Source organism: Peromyscus californicus, unplaced genomic scaffold (assembly GCF_007827085.1).
Source record: "Peromyscus californicus insignis strain IS unplaced genomic scaffold, ASM782708v3 Scaffold_13__1_contigs__length_99412109, whole genome shotgun sequence".
Lineage (NCBI taxonomy): Eukaryota > Metazoa > Chordata > Mammalia > Rodentia > Cricetidae > Peromyscus > Peromyscus californicus.
In genome coordinates this window covers 12,676,752-12,696,203 of record NW_026294424.1, presented here as the reverse complement: position 1 = coordinate 12,696,203, position 19,452 = coordinate 12,676,752, and the positions used below count along the sequence as shown (strand labels likewise).

Genomic DNA, 19,452 nt, shown 5'->3' with positions numbered 1-19,452 from the left:
ATGTGTGTATATATATATACACATAGCCATAAAAACAAAGTCAAATACAAGAAACTGATAAAGAATACTGGAAACATAAAATCTGGACAAGATTCATTAGAGGAACATGTACTAAGAATTCCTATTTCAATGAATAACCAACAGTAATAACACCATTGTTAAAAGAACAAATGATATGTCAGGCAAATAGTGAGTAAAATACAAACAATAATGAGATCTCACACCAATCAACTTGTAGTATTAATTGGGCCAAAAATCTGTGGCTAGCTAAGGCATAGACAGTAAGGGAGAACCTAGTTCTATCATCCTACTAAATGGACATGGTGCATCTTTCTACACATATAGGCGTGCATGAATGTGAACACATAGATAACAGTTAAAACTAGATGTAAACACAAAGTATGTCAGCATGCTTAAATTAAAAATGGTAGGCATGATGCCTATATCGACAACAGATTTTAAGATTGGGAAACATGTCTTGTCTTCTTGGCTGAAGGGTTGAGCTTCAGTCACTGCTACAGGGAGATTTAGTCATCCCTTTGGGGAAGTGGCAAACAGAAAACTCATTTGGAGGACAATAGTGTTTCTAAACTTATTTCCACAGATCTGAGGCGGGGCGTCTGGGGGCTACCTGATTTGATTTGATATCATCGTAAGTGGCAGGAAAAATGATAAAGTCTGGATCATACCCCTGAGAAGTTCTGATGATGGCATATCCTGAACTCGGTGGAATTTCACCATTCAGAATTTTGAATGTTGTGCTCTTCCCAGCGCCGTTCACACCAAGGAGCCCAAAGCACTGAGAATAAAATGTGAAGTTAAACACAAAGTGTGAAGAACAACAAGTATTATATTAGAAACAGCATTTGCTTTGATGGTATGCTGATCTTTCTGATGTGTGATGTCATTGCAGTACGGAACCCTGCTGCTGTACAAGGGCACTTTATGCTTTGAATACTTTTGTGGCAATTGTGCGTGAAAATATCAGCACTAATTTAAAGAAAGATAAATTGAGGCATATAAAATTTAATAGAATGAGTAGTAAGTAACAATAATCCAAATTATCCAGAGATCATCATGATAGCATCTTTGGAAGTTATGTCACTGTGGCACTTGCTTTCCTTCTGGTTTCATTTTTGTAGGTTTTCTAAAACTATTCTATCTTCCACTCTGAGTCTCTCTTTCACAGACACACACACACATACTATAGATATATATAGAGAGAGATGGAGATGGGTGGATAAATATAGAGATGGGTGAATATATATGGAGATGGGTGGATAAAAAGTTAAATAGATAAATTATAGAAAAATTAATCAACAGATAGCAGATAGATGATAATTGATAGATAATAGATGAGATATATAGAGAGACTGATTGATAGATGATGGATGAATAGATAAATAGATGATGGATAGATAGAGAGAGATAGATAGAGAGATAGAGAGAGAGGTGATAGAGAGATAGAGAGAGATGATAGATAGATAGATAGATAGATAGATAGATAGATAGATAGATAGATAGATGACAGATCTTGTTGGTAGCTGCATGCCTTCACTTTTCCATCAAAGAGGCTGTAAATCCACTTCATACTCAGAGCCTAAGAGAATCCTGGTATTAACTAAGAAAACAACCTCCAATCTTATACTTTGACAGTTAATTGATTTCTTTCTTCAATCTTGTCTTACATTCTATGTGAAAATGACTTTTTCACCCCATTCTCTAGACCTAGTACCTGTCTTGCACTTCTGGCTATGATGTGACTGAAACTCATCCTTAGACCACAAATCTTCCCAGGTACATTTTCTGATGTCTGCGTGCTAATATCTACTGACACCATGTAGCTTCCTCCATATTCAGATCCTGCACAATGACTGTTTCTGCACTTTGCCTTCATGCCCACCTATCACTTACCTCTATTATGAGCCTCTGGACAACATCAATAACCTTAATCGTTGTGTGCCTCAGTCACCACATTTCTCCCAACATCACTGGCTCTCTCCCCCATCTAATATAGGGGCCCATCTCATGCCAGACCTGCCTGTGTCACTGCTATCAGGCCTACCACACCTGAGACTTGAGGTGTCCTATGAGCCTTTCCAGAGCACATCTCTGCCTTAGAGCCCAGGCTAAGCCTGCTTTTGTAGTAACAGTCTTCCATACTCCTGCTGGTGCACCTGCCATCCTGCACTGTTGAAAATCACTGAAGCCCACTACTCCAGTACTTTCTAACCCTGTCTAGACACAGGATAACATATCTGCTTATGATTTTCTAGTTCCCAACCAACCAGTTTGTTGATTCTTTGAGGGATAGGGACCTACATCGTAGTCATCTCTGTTTTCTTCACAAGGCACTTCCCATCTAGGCAATCAAACCGTGCTGCACATAAAATCCTAGAGAAGAGACCACACTATAGTTTGGATCCTGGAAGTCCCTAAAGACCCATGTGCTAAAGATGTGGTCTGTGGGCTTGGAATTACACAGGAGGTGTGCCTAATTGGCCATTTTTGCTCAATGATATTAAACTCTTACAGAATATTGGAACTTGGTCCTTCCCTTTTCTATCCTTTTAGCAGCTGGCCATGAGGTGAGCAGCTTCCCTCAGCTTGCCTTCTTATCTTGATGAGGTGGACCATCACAGGCCTGAGACAATGGAAACTTCTACAACTGATCTGAACTGAGGCTTTCTTCTTCTTTAGTTGATGGTAACACTGACAACAAACCGTCCAAATGGAACCGCAAATATGAAAAACACCATGCCTATTTCCAAGGCTGGCTGGCTTTCTTTCTTTCTTTCTTTCTTTCTTTCTTTCTTTCTTTCTTTCTTTCTTTCTTCTCTTTGGCTTAAAACAGCCATGGATAGATAGTAAAGAAACTAATATCAATTTAAATTGATTTAATTTTAACTCAAAATTCAATAATGTTAGATCACAGAGCTAAAAAAATCAATAGAAACAATAGCTAAGAAATAATCCTTAACATTTTGTCCAATTGTTCTAGAAATCATGGTCGCAATCTAGGTCACTCCTAGATTGGTTTATGTGGGCTTCTATGCTTCTATGTACCCCAGGGTACTCATATCTGGATTATCTGCTCAGCAGGAAGGCACAGCTGGCAATAAGATAGCCATGTAACCACTGGGTTTCTCCCAGGATGCAAGGTGCCTCTTTATTTCTAAGTTAATTAAAGGTAATCATTTCCAGGATTGATTTCCCTTTATGTATTGAGTCTAATTAAGAGTCGGTTTATACAACTTCTGTCAATTCTGATTAAAGATTTCTGCACAGCTGCTATGGTATGTACATTCTTTAACCCTCCAGAATAGCATTCTTCTAGGTCAGTGGTTCTCAACCTGTGGGTCTTGGCCCCTTTGGGGATTGTATATCAGATATCCTGCATAACAGATATTCACATTACAATTCATAACAGTCATGAAGTATCAACAAAATAATTTCATGGTTGGGGTCACCACAACATGAGGAACTGTGTTAAAGGGTTGCACCATTAGGAAGGTTGAGGACCACTGCTCTAGATGGATTTAACTGGGCACTCAAGGAAAATTATAGGTTAAGTAAGTAGAAGAAGTGGGTTCCTTCTTTAACTGGGTTTTAAAACATATTTGTACTCAATAAAAAGTCATTGAGTGCGAAAGTCAAACCACATTTAAAACTCGCAGCTACACAAAATTTAGAGAATCATGAAACAAAATAAGTTTTGACTTAATCCGCAAATTTCCACTAGGCTGAGACCCTGTCTCCAGCTTTCCCTTTGTGATCTTGTAGGAATCTCTGGAATGTGGAGGCTGCTTCCTGCTGTGATTTCAGATATTCTAAGACTGCCCAAACCGAGCTACAACTAGAGTTGACAGGTTCACAGGGGAAATGGGTAAAAACTGCAGCTGTGTTACCTCGCCTCGTGGTATGCCCAGACTAATGTCACGCACAGCAGGGGTCTTCCACCTGAAAAACCTTCTGTAACTTTTACTGAGGTTGCACAACACAAGGATGTCACCGCCAGTTCTTCCTTCGAGCACCCTCCTTTGTTCCTTTTCAACATCTATGTCCTTAGCAGACTTGATTGTGTCCTGTGGGGCAGAGCGGACCCTGGAAAGACAAAGGCAGAGTTAATATCCAGCTGGGACAGTCCTGGGATGGTCACCAAATGACACCTGTGGAGACAGAAGGCAGAGCCCTCAGACCATGAGCTATCAGGGCATCTTAGCCCTATCATCCTGATTCCATGGAAAGTCAACTTCCTTTCCACAATCAAAGAATGTGTGTGTATGTTACCAGCAGAACTTATGAGACATCAATGCTAGAGGAAGATTTTAATTTGGGGAATAATAAAGTCATGCCAGGCCTCATGGTAAGTGCCAAAAAAATACTGATCTCATTATTATAAAATATTAACTTATATAGGTATTTTCATAGTGATCAATTCGTTTATTAAATATGTAACAAAATAGATTGTGTACATACCTTATATATAAAAGTAACCAATATTAAATTTATAGTATAAATTGGATTGCATAAAAGGGTTAGACAGTCAGCTTTTTTTTTGCACATCTTGCAAATAGTATTCAATAGATATTTGCCAGATGAGCACAACTCTGATCATGGCGTCCAACTGGTTCACTCTGAATCTGAGCTGCTAGGTCCTCATTAGAATTTCCATCTGGGTATTTTTAACTTTCAAGTAAATTTCCATTTCTCCAACAAACTATAATGTGCCTGCATTTTAATGATTAGGTACAAACCAATCACAGTGTTCACACTATACTCCCATCAATTTCCTTGTTTTCAGTGTGATCTGTTGGTATAAAGGATATAATCATCTCTTCAAAGGGAGAGGAGAATGTTTACAATGTTTTTTACAACTCTCAAATTATTTCAAAACGAAAGAGCACTATAGCTAAGAGAAAAGAACCATTGTCAGTTCAGAGGGGTCATCCCAGAGGAGTCATCCCAGAGGAGTCATCCCAGAGGGGTCATCCCAGAGGAGTCATCCCAGAGGAGTCATCCCAGAGGGGTCATCCCAGAGGCGTCATCCCAGAGGAGTCATCCCAGAGGAGTCATCCCAGAGGAGCCATCCCAACGACTTACTCAGGATTATTTTTCCACATCTGAAATCAACATTTTACAAAAGTACATATGATTCATGATACAGATGAAAAAAGGTGGTTAGATCCTCAAAAGGGTCTGTTGTCACTTATACAATGTTTGAAGACATATCAAATGAATCAAAAGAGATAAAAAAATGAGAGTGATAGCTGTCCAGGGGGCAATTACTCAGAAGCAGAAAGTGAGGCGGGCACACACACACAAAAAAAAAAAAACATGGGAAGTATTCAACTTAACAAAAAGAGGGTTAGATGAGTTAATTCATTTCATGAAACTCCATCAACTTATACATTTCTGCTTGATTAGTATTTCTCTTTATCAGATAAAGACCACCATTAACCCTTCTCCCTCTGCTGATAACTCAAAGGTCTGCATCTAAGATTCACATCCTCTCCTCAATGAGAATCACCTAGAAAATTGTATTTATGTCTGCTGATCACATCCCCCAAACTAAGCAACTCTGGGCTTCAGAGAGGGACCAGGCAGCACATTCTTTAGCTCTTCTCCTCACTCTGAGGGGTAGAGGACGAGCAAAAGCTTGTTGGGTAACACCCAACAGACCAACTTCCTAATTCTTCCACCTCTGCTCAGCCATCCTCCAATCATAGTGCAACAGAAGGATCCAGGTGGGCAGTAAACACAGCAGGCCTGTCCTGGTAATTCATCACAGCTTGTATCTGGACCATCTGGCTGTTCTAACTCTGCCTGCTTAAGGTTTAAGGGAGCACAGCCAAGCTCCAGACTGTAGCAAAAAGAGGCAAGAGCTCCCCCACACACCTGTGTGAGCTGGTATCGGGCCAGGGCTGTGTGCAAATAGAGACCTGCCATCTTAAGACAGCAGAAGTGTGCAGGTGGAAGCCAATGCAGCTTAGAGGACAGCAGTGAAGTGGGTTTCACAACAGTGCTGGTAACAAACACATAGGGCAGGTAGAAAGGGTGGGCTCTATCTGGTTCCCACGAGGGAAGAGTCTCATCCCATTCTCTCTAACTTTTAGCTAAAACTGGTATAATTTTCCCTAAGAAGGACTTGCTGAGAAACTTGGCTATTCATATTCAGCACTGATTAGTGACTGGGTTCTATTTGGATTTAAATAAAAATTGGAGCTCACAATCATTGTGATACTGAGTCATAAGAAAGCAGAAGAGTAGACAGTGCCTCTGATCCTTGCCCTTCACATCAACATAACACGAAGGAATATTTGCTGTGGATATCAAAGACATTGTTCTAAAGTACAATCCAACTAATATCCTCTATGATGTAAAAGTAACACAAAAAGTCTTTTCATTGAAGAAAATTCCTTTGATAATGTAGAAGGATTGAGAAATCTAGAAGCTGCCAGAGGGATTCTCCATTGTGGGTTTTAAACAGACTGAAGTATTAAGGATTATCACAGAAGCAATTACACTTAAAAGGTGTTCAGAATTCTACTCCAGAGTTCTACTCAGCTCTGGAAAATCAGCAAATGCCCAAATAATCATGTCCAAATTCAGAAGAGTTTGGGGGTTTGTGTTCAAAATGGTTCTCTACTTTAGCAGCCTTGGGGTATTATGCAAAGAAATATATCATGAAATGACTGAGAAGAAAACAATACATATGAAGGGATTTCCCAAAAAATACTAGCAATGGGGCTTTATAATCTGCAACAGACTCTTTAGTGGCAAGGTGGTAATAGATTTTCCATAAAGAATGCCGCTCTTTGAGAGACTGTCTCAGAAAAACAAAAAGATAAAATTAGAGAGGTGGGGGTGGGGAGAACCTCTGTCTGAAGTGGGAATCAGAGGACCAAAAACAGAGAGAGGATCAGTCCATTAAGTGGGGGAGGGGAAAGCAGCAGTGGGGACCCTGCACAAGAAAACACACTTCCTTCTAGATGTCAAATGTATTTTTTAAATATTTATGTATTTATTTTATGTGCATGAGTGTTTTATGTGCATCTATATCTATGCACCATGTGTGTGCCTAGTGCCCTTGGAGGCTAGAAGAGGGCATCAGATCCCCCAGAACTAGATCTACAGATAATTTTGATCTACCATGTGGGTAGTGGGAATCGAACCAGGGTCTACTGGAAGAACAGCAGTGCTCTTAACCACTGTGCCTTATCTGACAAAGTTTTAGAATCTTTGCAAAGCTACCTTAAACTCCATGTGTATGTGTGTGTGTGTGTGTGTGTGTGTGTGTGTGTGTGTGTGTGTGTGTGTTGGCAATCATCTTGGTGTATCTATCTACACACAGAGTTCTCAGCATCTTCACAAAAACAAGAACAGAGGAACTGCATTTGGCGAAGTCATGTGGTTTCTGCACTAAAGTCCTATACCTTTCTGACTCTAGAAATTAATGCCATTTAGTTATAAAAATGAATTACTTTATGGTTTCAACCAAATTCACTTTTGTTGTTACAAAATAATGGAAAAATTAAGCAATTTCAAAGCGGAAAATAAATTGAGACAACCAAATAATTGAAAGAATTATTTTAAAGGTTGGCACCTTATCTTTTGAAATTTTTTCCATTTAGTTGGTGACTAATACTTACCCACTGAAAAAGGAAACATAAAACCTTTAACTTATTAGAACCATTCATAATAATGCCAATAAGACACATTTCTTTACCTTGAAGCTCCAGATGGACTTTTCCTCACTCTTTATTCAATAGTCAGAGGCATTAAGCATGAGTCCTTCAGTACATACCTTGACCATCGCAGAAGGTCTCCATGTACCAGAATCCTCAGGAGGAGAAGAATTGTGCCCTGTAAGGCCAACTCCACGAAGATCCAGCCCAAGAAATTCATCTCAAAGGGGCTCACGTAAGAATCAATGCCAAAGTTGTGAGTCAGGTCATACTTGATCTGATTATAACAGAGTTCTATGAGCCCTTGACCCAGGCAGAATTGAGGAAAAATAGTAAAAACCCACTTGAGGACATCGTAGATTTTCTGCAAATTCTGCACAATAAAAGGGGTGGGGGAGATGAAATGAAAAGCTATTCCTTTTTGTAACATATGCTAATAACTCTCCGTTGTCCCTGACTGGGGCTGTCCTTCCAGTCTGCCATCTCCTCTTATGCAGAAACACTCTCAGATAGTCATGGAGCCAGACAGGATTACTCCTGAGATCCTGTGCTGTATGTCTTGCTAGGTTTTGCTTGATGGGAATCTATTGTCCTTCTCTTTCTCTTCTCCATTTTGAACTGGGGGTGTGTGTCCTATACCTGCCCCATATGTTTGATTATACTGGCTCACAGCTGGAGAGAAGTTGGAATGAAATATATTTTTGAGTCTTACTCGCATTTGAATAAACTGATGAAGTTTATGGAGTAGATGGTAGGTTTTTATGCTTTAGAATCGGGGCCATAATAAGTGAGCTATTTTGGAGCCACAGTGACAGAATGAGTTTGTGATGCCCACCTGGGAAAGCCATGAGTCTTGGGAACCCAAGGGCAGAATTTATGAATGGAATATCTGTACCATTCCCAAGATATATATGTTAAGTTTTTATTCCCAATGTAGTAGCTTAGAAAGTCAGGTCTTTTGAAGGTAGTTTTGGGTAGATGACGGCCGTGGGAAGAATCTCTACAATGAAATTCGTGTCTTTGGGGAAGAGAAAGAGCCACTGGCTCTCTCTCCCGCTTTTCCCTGTGTGAATACATTAAATGGCAACTGCCTGCAAGTCTGTAACAGGACTCTCAGGAAAAACTACATCTAAAGTCACATTGATCTATGCCTGTGTCAATTAGTGTACTGCCTGAAAGGATTGCTGTTATCAGTGATAGTCCGGGATAGGCAGCTTTGAACCTTGGGAACTGATAATTAATGACAGGGTATGGTGACATCAATGCTTTTATAACTCACCCACAGTGATTTTTACACAAGTATTAACAAAGACTGTGCTATATGTGAAGGCTGAATTAATTTAAAAAAAAACACACACAGATTCATGGATTGACAAATCAAATGTTTGATTTGGGGATGGCAGCAATTGATGCATATTAATATGTAGAGAAATAAAAGCTGTAAACTTTAACCTGCTAACATTTTCTTGGTTGCAGCAGAGATATTCATCTGTGGGAGAGAAAGACATGCCTGGACCTGCCTAACAACCCAAGACATATCATTCTTAACAGTATTTTGGCAACATTGACAAAGACAAGAGCCACATTGACACCACAGTCTGCATGTTCAGTGGTTATTACTGGTTATTCTGGCTATGACCTGAGAGCACAGTGGCCGTTCTTCATGTCTTCCACTAATTTTACAAGTTCATAATGCTTTTTAACATGAAAATGAACATTTGATATCAATTAGAATGAGTATTGTAATACTGTTAAATGGCTTCAGCAAACAGTGTCACAATAAGGAGTAAAAGAAAGAGAAAGATCAAAGAAAATCCAGTCAAATGTCCTCCATTCCTAATTGCTGAGTGACGTGGACTCCTTTTTCCAGGAAACATCCATTTCCTGTTGATTCTTTCAGGTGCTGTCTATAATTGCAGATAATAATGTCTTTTCATCTACCATGCTGTTAGGGTCTCGTGGATGGAACCGTTCCTGGCTGACCTCTTCTTTAGTTCCCAGTGATTCACCTTCCTTTTCCTTTGAGAATTAGCTTAGCTTACCTCTCTTCTGTTATCTCATTCTCCCAGAGCTGCCCTGGCTTTGGCTTTCTCCTAGTTGTATCTGTATTTGACCTGGTTTCCTTCCCACCACAGTTTACAGGATCCTCAATAACCCATGTCACATTAGAAATCGATAGGGTGGAATGGGGCCTCTACGCCTTTTCTGCTGACTTCAATGTTCTCCTCAAGTTAAAGCCAATGAATTGTTCGGTAAGCTGTCTATTTAAAGGCTCAGAATATTAATACAGATTACTGTCAAACTCAATCTCTAAATAATCACTGAAATAGATCATTGCCCTCATTGAATGCAAAATGGATATTTACATTCTCCACTGCTTCTGCACAAACATAAGGTACGATAATAGGAGATAATGTTGGCCATCATTTGAGAGTCTGTCAAGCCTGGAACCCAGCCACAAGGAGTGAACCTGTCCCAGAGGGGGCAAGCTTCAATCCCTCTCTAGCTGGAAATAGGAATATTAGCATTTCCTTCCACTAGGAGCACTGTACCTCTCCCAGGTGAATTGTGCAGATTGTGGCTCGAACACATGGGAGTTACTGAGCCAGCAGAGAGTATGAAACCAGCAAAGAGACTCATGAGCACAATGTGCTCAGAGATGAGAATAACAAGCAGAAAAAGAAAGGATTGAAATATGAGAGCTAAAGAGAGGCCAGAGTCTGAAGCCCATTCCCACAAGTCAAGCCAGGAATGATGGCTTAAAGCAGAAGCCAAGGGTGAGGACAGCCTTGTGAAGGGGCCAGGGTAGAGGGAAAAGGGAGAGAATGAATAGGATGTATCTATAGAAGGGATCTCAGCTTGCCTCTAATGCCTGGTAGACATTTCCTCCACAAGGAAAATGGCTCCCTGGTGAACAGCCCATGCCCAGAGCAGTGTTTTTCTCTAACACATGGAAAGACACTGTACTAAATTACATAAATCTTTGACATCATTCTTCAGGTATGCTATCATGCTAGTGTGGACAGGGTTGTGGCCCATATTACTTAAGATTTCAAACCAAGATATAGTGACACTTTGGCATACTTTATAGTATCCCTTTCCCTACCACCAATAAGTCAACATTTGAGGATCTCTAAGAAGGGTGTTGGTAACAGAACAGTGAATACCTACATGGCCCTACCCTGGCTTATGGAGCAGTTCCCCTAACACCACAGAAGTTTTTGTAATCAATTACTCCTTCTGAAGTTAAATGACAAGGTCACTCATATATTTCCCTGGATTCTACTAGGACATGCAACTCTACTGGACTGAAGCTTGTTAGGGTTTGACTCTAAAGTATTCCTCAACAGGGTGGCATGCTCAACACTTGGCTCCCAGATTGTGTAGGGGTAGTTGTCTGTGCTTCACCCGTGAAGCACTGTCCCTAGTAGGCAGCAGGTAACTGCTAGGTACCTGCTCCCATCTGGAGCGTGACCAAGAAAGGGACCTCTTAAGATCTGAGATGTGTACATGCTCGCTCTCTCTTGACTACCTCGTGATCCTGGATGCCAGATGCTGGACTGCAGACCAAGTCAGAGATCTCCAGAGAACCACTGTGCCTCATCTCTCCTGGATCCTGTAACCTTACCCAAAATAAACCTCTTTTGATGAGCAGATAAACTATGTATAATTGTCTCATTAATTTCCGCTATAAGATGGTAGCACTATTTTGAAAGATTCTGTAAACTTAAGCATGAAGACTCTGGTTGGAGAGAGTAAGTCACTGAAACCAGGCCTCTGAAGGGTGTACCTAGTTCCCAGGCTGTTCCTTGCACTTGAGGAGGTGAACAGCCTCCTCCCATACATGTTCTAAATTAAAAGCAAAAGCTCTCTTAAACTGTGAGCCAAAATAAAGCCTCCCTCCTTTAAGTTGTGTAAGTCAGCCATTTTGCCATAGTGGTAATGAAGTATGTAGTAGACATCCCCATTCTCCTGGCTCTGGCACTTTGGAAATGGGCCACTGCCAGCGACTCACCTGGGCTTTAGAAATGATGGCCAAGAGCCTGGGCATGGTGGTCATCAGCATGGTACACAAGCCAAAGATGAAGTTCAAGGAGATGTAGGAGATGAAGGCAACATCTGAACTGGAAAAGATTCTGGATATCAGATACATCCATGGAATCATTGCATATCTAAAAAGGAGAAGAGAAGTCATGTTTATTTTCCTGAAACGTTTATCTGTTATCACAACCAAAGTAAAGTACAGATGCAATGTGGTTAGAACGATTGAGTTTTCCTCACTTTGTGTAATATATATAATAGTCTCCTATAGAAAAAAGATCCTTTGGGGGGCCTCCAAAGACCCTGCAAGGCAAAGGAAAGTGTCACAAGGGTCTGGGCTTTCCATTGGGCTTCACTACTATCACTTCTGTCTGATGGAGCTCCTTTGCCTCCCAAGCCTATTGCAGCAATAATGCCTATTGGTTATAGTGGGAAAACTGGAAGATTCCAAGAATATAACAATACTCAGAGCTCTCTGTCACAATGAGCATTGATACTAGAGAACATCTCTGGGTTAAAATATAAACTCTTATACTTGAGAAAATGTATGGATGTAATGATGTACAAAGCCATACGGTATCTCAGAAACCTCGCTTGATAGCAATCTGCCTCATAATTTGACCGTGACGAACATTTTTTTATGAAGTGTATATTGGAGACAGGTGCTTCAAATCAATTTTTCTAAAATATTTGCTATAGAAAATAAATAAATAAAATCAAAATAACTGCCAAAGAGGTTAGCCATCACTGGCTAATGCTGTAAATTATGACTATTCCTGTCTGAATAAAGTAGTAACAGGAAGAATCGAATCCCACCTCAAATCCTACATGTACTTCCTACTGTCCTTTCTAGGGAAAAACTCAACTGTTATCCTTTGTCATGTGATTGCTTTCAGCAACTGGGAACCAGGCATGGTGACATACTGTTGTAATTCCAGAGCTCAGGCTGTAAGGCAGAAAGATAGAGACAGTTCAGGGGCAGACAGGTCTACATAGAGGAAAAAAACAAAGGAAAAGAATGAAAAGAAGGAGAAGGAAACAAATTATCCCTACAACTGAAATACATATAAACAATAGCAGAAGCTTGTGTGTCAAGTTTACTGCTGTTTTAATTTCTATCAAATTCATTCTTAGAGCAAGCAATAATATATATACATATATATAATTCCTTAATAAATGTATTCTCTAATATATATATATATTTAATATATATATATTAAAACTGTTGATTCAAACACAGCATGTGGAACAATATAAGACAAATTGTTTTCATTTTCTATAAGCAGATTATTAAGAGGTGGAGATAACCATCCTGGTGTACTTAAACCAGAACTACAAACAAACCAGCCTTTCTTTGTTCCTTGTGCAATATGGCATCCAGCCAGCTCTCTCTGTTAAACTTGAAAATGTGGGAGCTGGAGAAATTAGGGGGCATCACCTCATGGAATATCTGATGTGGTCAGTTGTCAGCACAAAGCACAGCAAGATGATCATCGCTTTGATCAGCATCTCCATGCTCACAGGGCGGCCTCTCCAAGCCTTCCTCTCCCACAGTCACTCTGGATACCCTGAGCTTTCCTTAAGGAAGTCATTACCACCTAATCGCTGGTCTCTACTCTACTGGAGACTGCACAGAATCTGGACTTTGCCACACTTTACATAAGGTCTTCATACTGGGTTATGTCCTTCAAATATTTGACAAGTGGATCAAAGCATTGTCTAAGAAAAAAAGACTCAGAGACAAAGACATCATCTTAAGTGACGCCCCTGGGGGCTTCCTTTCCTGCATTAATGAGGCTTTGAGCTGATTTTCCACCAGCTAAGATCCCATGATTTTTTTTTAACTACCTTTTTATTACTTTCCTTTCAAACAGTTGGTTGAAATTAACATATTGGCAGATCCACCTCCCCCCATCTTTTCAAGTTTTTAAGGAAAATTTAAATTGACTTATAGAGCATAATTTACTTTATGTGAAACCTACTGTGGCTTTTAATACTCTCTACTCTTTTATTAAAATATGTCATCATTTTAATGATTGTATAATTCACTGGAGATTGGTCTACTGTTCACAGGTATTCTGGAATTTATGAGAACATACCGTGTCCTCCCCCTGACAACTGGTCCCTTCCTTCTGCTGTGTGAATTTCCCCAGGGAACAAACAGGAGTCTGTGCTCTCATTTTCACAGTCCTTTAGCACTAAGCATGCACCAGCTACGTTCTTAGCTTTACATTTTATATATATATATATATATATATATATATATATATATATATATATATATATATATATATAAGCTGTCTTTTACTTCGGGTATTTTTAGTGTTATTTTCTTGACTGGTTTTAGTTTGTTGGGATTTTTGAAAGAAGGCCTTAATATGTGGTCTCATGCTGATCTTTCTGCCTGTGTTCTGTGGTTCTGAGTATTGGTATTAGAGGTGTGTGCTATTGTGACCAACAAAACTCATTCATGTTCTCTCTCTCTCTGCCCACAACTTGCTAATCAGATGTGAGCTCTCGGCTACTGCTCCAGCATAACCCTCTAAAACTGTAAGACTGTAAGCAAGTCCCCAATTAAATGCCTTATTTATTTATTTTTATTTATTTATTTTGGTTTTGTTGTTGTTTTGTTTTGTTTTGTTTTTGAGACAGAGTCTCTCTCTACATAGTCCTGGCTGTCCTGAAACTCATTATGTAGAGGAGGTTGGCCTCAAACTTACAGAGATCCCCCTGTCTCTGCCTCCCAAGGGCTGGGATCAAAGGCATGTGCTACCATGCCTGATCTAGCATTATTTATAAGTAGCCTTGGTCCTGGTGTCTCCTCTCAGCATTAGAACAGGAACTAAGACAAGGAAGTATGTCACCCTTGAGAGACCATGACTATGCATCCATAGACCTATGGTTCTCTAGAAATCCCGAAAGATGTTTAGTTACAAACATAGAATTTTCTAGCTTGATGTAATCAAGTTAAACATTTTCTTAAAACATATTTGATAAGATTAAGTTTTGAACTATATAACTTCATCCAAATTTTGTCATCATTTTTGAAGTCTGGCCCTCTAAAATTCAAACGTAATTTTTTAGCAAGATCTATTTTACACATGCTACAATGAAATGCAGCAACACTTAGCCAGTCAATGAGATGAATGATCTGAAATAAGATAATAGAAACAGGGTATACACATACACAGCCCTTTATACATGAGCTCAGAACTTTCAAATTGAGTGTAACACCATGTTCCACAAGCATCATTTTAGTGAGCACACAATTTCTCTAAAGAAAAAGATAATTCTAAGAATAATAGTAATGGCTAAAATTAATTTAATGACTCTATCAATTGTCCCTGACATTTACAGAGATTATCTCATTTAACTTTTAGCAACAAAATTGACATTTTACAGGGAGGAACCTAAGGGTTAGAGTGGACTTAATTTCAGCAAGACCACAGGATAAGTGACATCATGAATATTCCTAAAATAACTGGCTTCCTCGTATCTTTACATATTTCCTCACTTGTCCATCCATCAACTCATATCAGTCTACCCATTCATCTGATGATGCACACATACTTGTTTAGGCAAAACTCTATCCCTTACTTAGATACTTTGAATAATTCTGGATCACTGGATTGACAATAAAATATCCAAAATTCACTTTAGTTACAGCCTTTGGCATAAATCTGGGCATGTTATTTAAAAAAAAATTAGGACATTGATTAATTTTCTCCACCCAACAAGTACCATTTGGGGAGCAGTCACATGTATCCAGTGTGTATAAATGAGAATTTCTGCAGTGACTTTTCTACTTTTACTATTTTTCCTCTGAGGAAAAAGTGATAGAAGTCACACAAAATACTTCCAAGCTACTAATATTATAGGAGAGGGGAAAAAAATATGCCAGACAGCTTTACACGAGAATCTCCACAAACGCAATTTCCAAGCTAACTGGATTATGTATTTGAGCCCACGATTAATGTCAAAGTGAGAATAACGGAGAATCCATTTCCCACTGCACAAGTTTGTCAAACAGCTTGAGGGCCTTTCTGAGACAGGACCAATGCCATCTTCATTACGACCATGTCAACCTTTCCCTCCTCACAGGGCATTCATCATCCTGCTCAAGCTTGTTTGCTCGGCAGCCCTGGTAGAAGCAGCATAATTGCTTCAGCAGACAGAAAATCATGAAGCAGACAGCAGGTTCAAAGCCATCCTGAGGGTTTTCTTTCTCGGAAAAACAAACCATAATTCTGCAGCCGTGTTTCTCATCACATACCCGAAAAGTGCCAGCAGGAGGGCTGTGGCCACCAAGTTCTCCCGGAAAGTGAAAGCTGTTAACTGGAAGGCGACTATAATGGCGACACACAGGCAGACGGAAACCAAGTAAAAGAGCTGCAAAGACAAAGGGGACGCGCTGCAGTGGATAGGGATATTAACCATTCTCTCTTTACCCTGGAGTTTCCATTCAAATTCTACTGCCACCTAGCTCCTGCTTTGCATAGTAGAGTATGTTTAGAGTTCATCATGCTGAGTCATTGTTATGGGCTTGGCTGTGTTCCTCTAAAACTGATGTGCCGAACAACACCCAGAGCTTCAGAATGTGACTGCATTTGAAGTCAGGGTCTATGGTATTCCAGGGGAAGACACAACAACCTACCAGAGTCATCTAGGCCTGCCTCCCTTGGGAAGGGTTGGGAAGGGTCAAGGAACCCAGACACTGTCCCAGAAACAAGGCCACACACACACACACACACACACACACACACACACACACACACACACACGAGAGAGAGAGAGAGAGAGAGAGAGAGAGAGAAAGAGAGAGAGAGACAGAGAGAGAGACAGAGAGACAGAGAGACAGAGAGAGAGACAGAGAGACAGAGACAGACAGAGACAGAGAGACAGAGAGAGAGAGAGAGAGAGAGAGAGAGAGAGAGAGAGAGAGAGAGAGAGAGAGAGAGGTCGATATTCCATGCTCTGCTTTCCCTGCAGCCTTTCCTTCAAGGGCTCTACACAGGCAACAGAATCCCAGGGCCTTCCTCAGGCACTCCTAAACCTAGCTATTTCTTCTCTGGGGTCACTGGCTTCCTCAGAACCACCCATACAGCTGAGTCCTTTTTCTCTTCAGATCTTTGCTGAAAATTAATTTATTACTCTAACTTCCTGGGTTAAAGTTGCCTTTACCCCACTACCCTCTTTCATTCTTGCCAAAGATTTAGTTATGCATCAGTTACATCTGGTATATTTGCTGCCTTCCTCTTCCAATAATTCTGTGAACTCTGTTGGGGCGAGACCTACTCTAACTTACTCATAGATTTAGTCCCAACATTCAGTCCATTGAGTGAGTGAAACCAAAACAGACAAGCTGGTTGGCTTGCAGACAACAGGGATCTGTTGCTCACAGCTCTGGAAGCTGAGAAATCTAAGACCTGTAGAGTAACAGATTTAGCATAGGGGGAGCAATTTAGAAGTGGTCCATTTTTATCCTCTTGCCACATGGCAGAAAGGACAAAAAAGATCTCTGAGATCCCTTTTATAAAGGTACTCATGCATTATGAAGGCTACATCCTCTTGATCTAATAATTTCCCCAAAGATTCCACTTCCTAATACTATTACCCTGGGGAATTAGTTTGAACAATGAATGCTGGGGGGTGTGTAAGGGATACTAAAGTTCAGTCCTCAGCAATCTTACACACACTCTGACCCCCAATAGATCCTCAACAATATTCATTGATTGAGTGATTGAGTCATTGAACAGAATAAATATAAAATGATTGAGTAAAAGCAGAAGCAGAGTCAGCCAACAATCAACTAGTTCTTCCTGCCCTTAAACCCCAAGTCTACACATCACAGAGTGAAGAACCCAGTCTGTGTTGGGGATACAGAGACAATAAGGAATAATAATAATACAGAGAAGAGGGAAAATCCTGGGGTCTTTAAGATTTGGTTTCTGTGTAGTGTCATGGGTGTGTGGCTCTTTGTGCTCCTACTCATTGTTGGCACGTCCTTCACTTTCTCTGGGACCACCAACTGGCAAATGTCAGGGAGTACAGAGGCTTGAGACTGTGGTACTAGAGACAGAATTGAGTGAGAGGTACTGAAGTTTGGCTCTATCCAAATAGAAACAGCGTTCTGGAGGGGCCACTGCATCCCTATGAAGAGGTATGGCTTAAATAAAGATAAAGCCTTGGGGGACCAGCACTTCTGACTTGTAATTTATGAATCATCTTCAGTGCCAGATGAAGGCAGAGTTGCAACAGACTCCTGAAATGCTAAGGTATTTCAGGTGTGACTCAGATAAACTATATGTTTTTAAACATCTAGATTACAGGATCAGAAGCAAACAAATCAGTTGAGCTCTAAGCTCATTCAAAGGGGTAAACATCGCTTAAGAGCAACTTGCTAACACATCAGTTCTGTGTAAAGCATAACACAGATGGTCAGAAGCTGACGAGTGGGAGGCTGTCAGTGAGTTTCAGGCCTGTCCTGCTTTCTGCTCACATAGGATTTTCCACATCATAGAATGAATCCTATCTATGAGGGCATGAAGGCACAGATATTTCAGCTGTACAAAAATGAAAGCTCTATGCCACAGTGATGGCATGAGTGGTGGTTGTTCAAGAGCACTATTTCAGAGTCCATGCATTGAAAATACCTGGCCGAAACTCTAGGCAGCACCTCAACAAGGACTTGCTAAATCACTGAAAGAGCAGAAGACAGTCTAGGGATTTCCACGCTACAGGAAACGCTGATACCTGCTACCACACCTGGGAGGTACTCACATCACGAGCAAAGGTTAGGGATACAGATGAGAGATCATTTCTAATACTATTTTTATCATTCACCTTCTGGACCTTTGAAAGAGAATAATGAAAGCAGTTATTTACTCATTTCCTCCCTAAGAATGAAACTGTATTTCTGGGAGAATCCTTCATTTCAGAGATCTCCAGCCCCTGATTCCTTAGTCTTCCCTTCATGAAGCAATCCTGAATGCCTGATGATGCCCGGTAAAGGCAACCTGATGGGATGCTCTCAGCCAACAGAATGGGAGCTTCAGTTGTGAACCACCCCAGGTGACTTGGGTCCTTCCATTTCCACATTCATATAAGGACCATATTCCCAAATCCTACCATGTCGTATGAGAAGTTAATTAGCCAATATGTCCTGTAGCCAAGGCCACTTATATGTTGCAACCTTTTAGCTCCAGTCACCCTGTCCCTCACGACAGAGCTACCAATCGATGCCGACAAGATGGAGAATCCCAGGACAATGCAGAGGGCGACACCACACTGGCGGATGCTCTCCAGGCTGTGGACAAAGGATAATATAATGGCTCAGCAGATGTCACAGAAGAAGCCAAACTTTCCTACTCTGATTAACACTTAGGGAGAAGGAGAGCCAGGAACACTGCCAAAAGTATATGGATTCTCTCCCTCATTCAGTTCCCTCGAGTGCTTTTAAAGATGTGGGTTATTGTTCAGAGCTAACAGAATGCAGAACAGAGAATGGACTAGAGAAACATGAAGCTGAAGAGCATTTCAGCATCTTCCTATCTCAGTCTACTCTGAAGCATTTCAGCATCTTCCTATCTCAGTCTACTCTGAAGCATTTCAGCATCTTCCTATCTCAGTCTACTCTTGATCATGGAGTCCGACTCTCAGCTAAATGATAAACACACCCAGAGCAGCATCCCACTGTTGTGGCCCTTTCCTACATTACAACTCA

At 40.5% G+C, this 19,452-nt stretch overlaps 1 protein-coding gene across 1 annotated transcript in view; it reads right to left on the bottom strand.

Moving 5' to 3' along the window:
• The window catches only part of Abca13 (ATP binding cassette subfamily A member 13), a 446,515-nt gene that overhangs the window by 92,857 nt on the left and 334,206 nt on the right, over window positions 1-19,452 (bottom strand). Inside the window, exons 50-55 of the mRNA XM_052734499.1 lie at window positions 18,858-19,035; window positions 16,003-16,118; window positions 11,704-11,860; window positions 7,808-8,061; window positions 3,909-4,104; window positions 690-799 (exon numbers count right to left, since the gene is read on the bottom strand). Of these exons, the coding sequence (XP_052590459.1) occupies window positions 690-799; window positions 3,909-4,104; window positions 7,808-8,061; window positions 11,704-11,860; window positions 16,003-16,118; window positions 18,858-19,035 (1,011 nt within the window). The remainder of the gene's footprint in view (window positions 1-689; window positions 800-3,908; window positions 4,105-7,807; window positions 8,062-11,703; window positions 11,861-16,002; window positions 16,119-18,857; window positions 19,036-19,452) is intronic.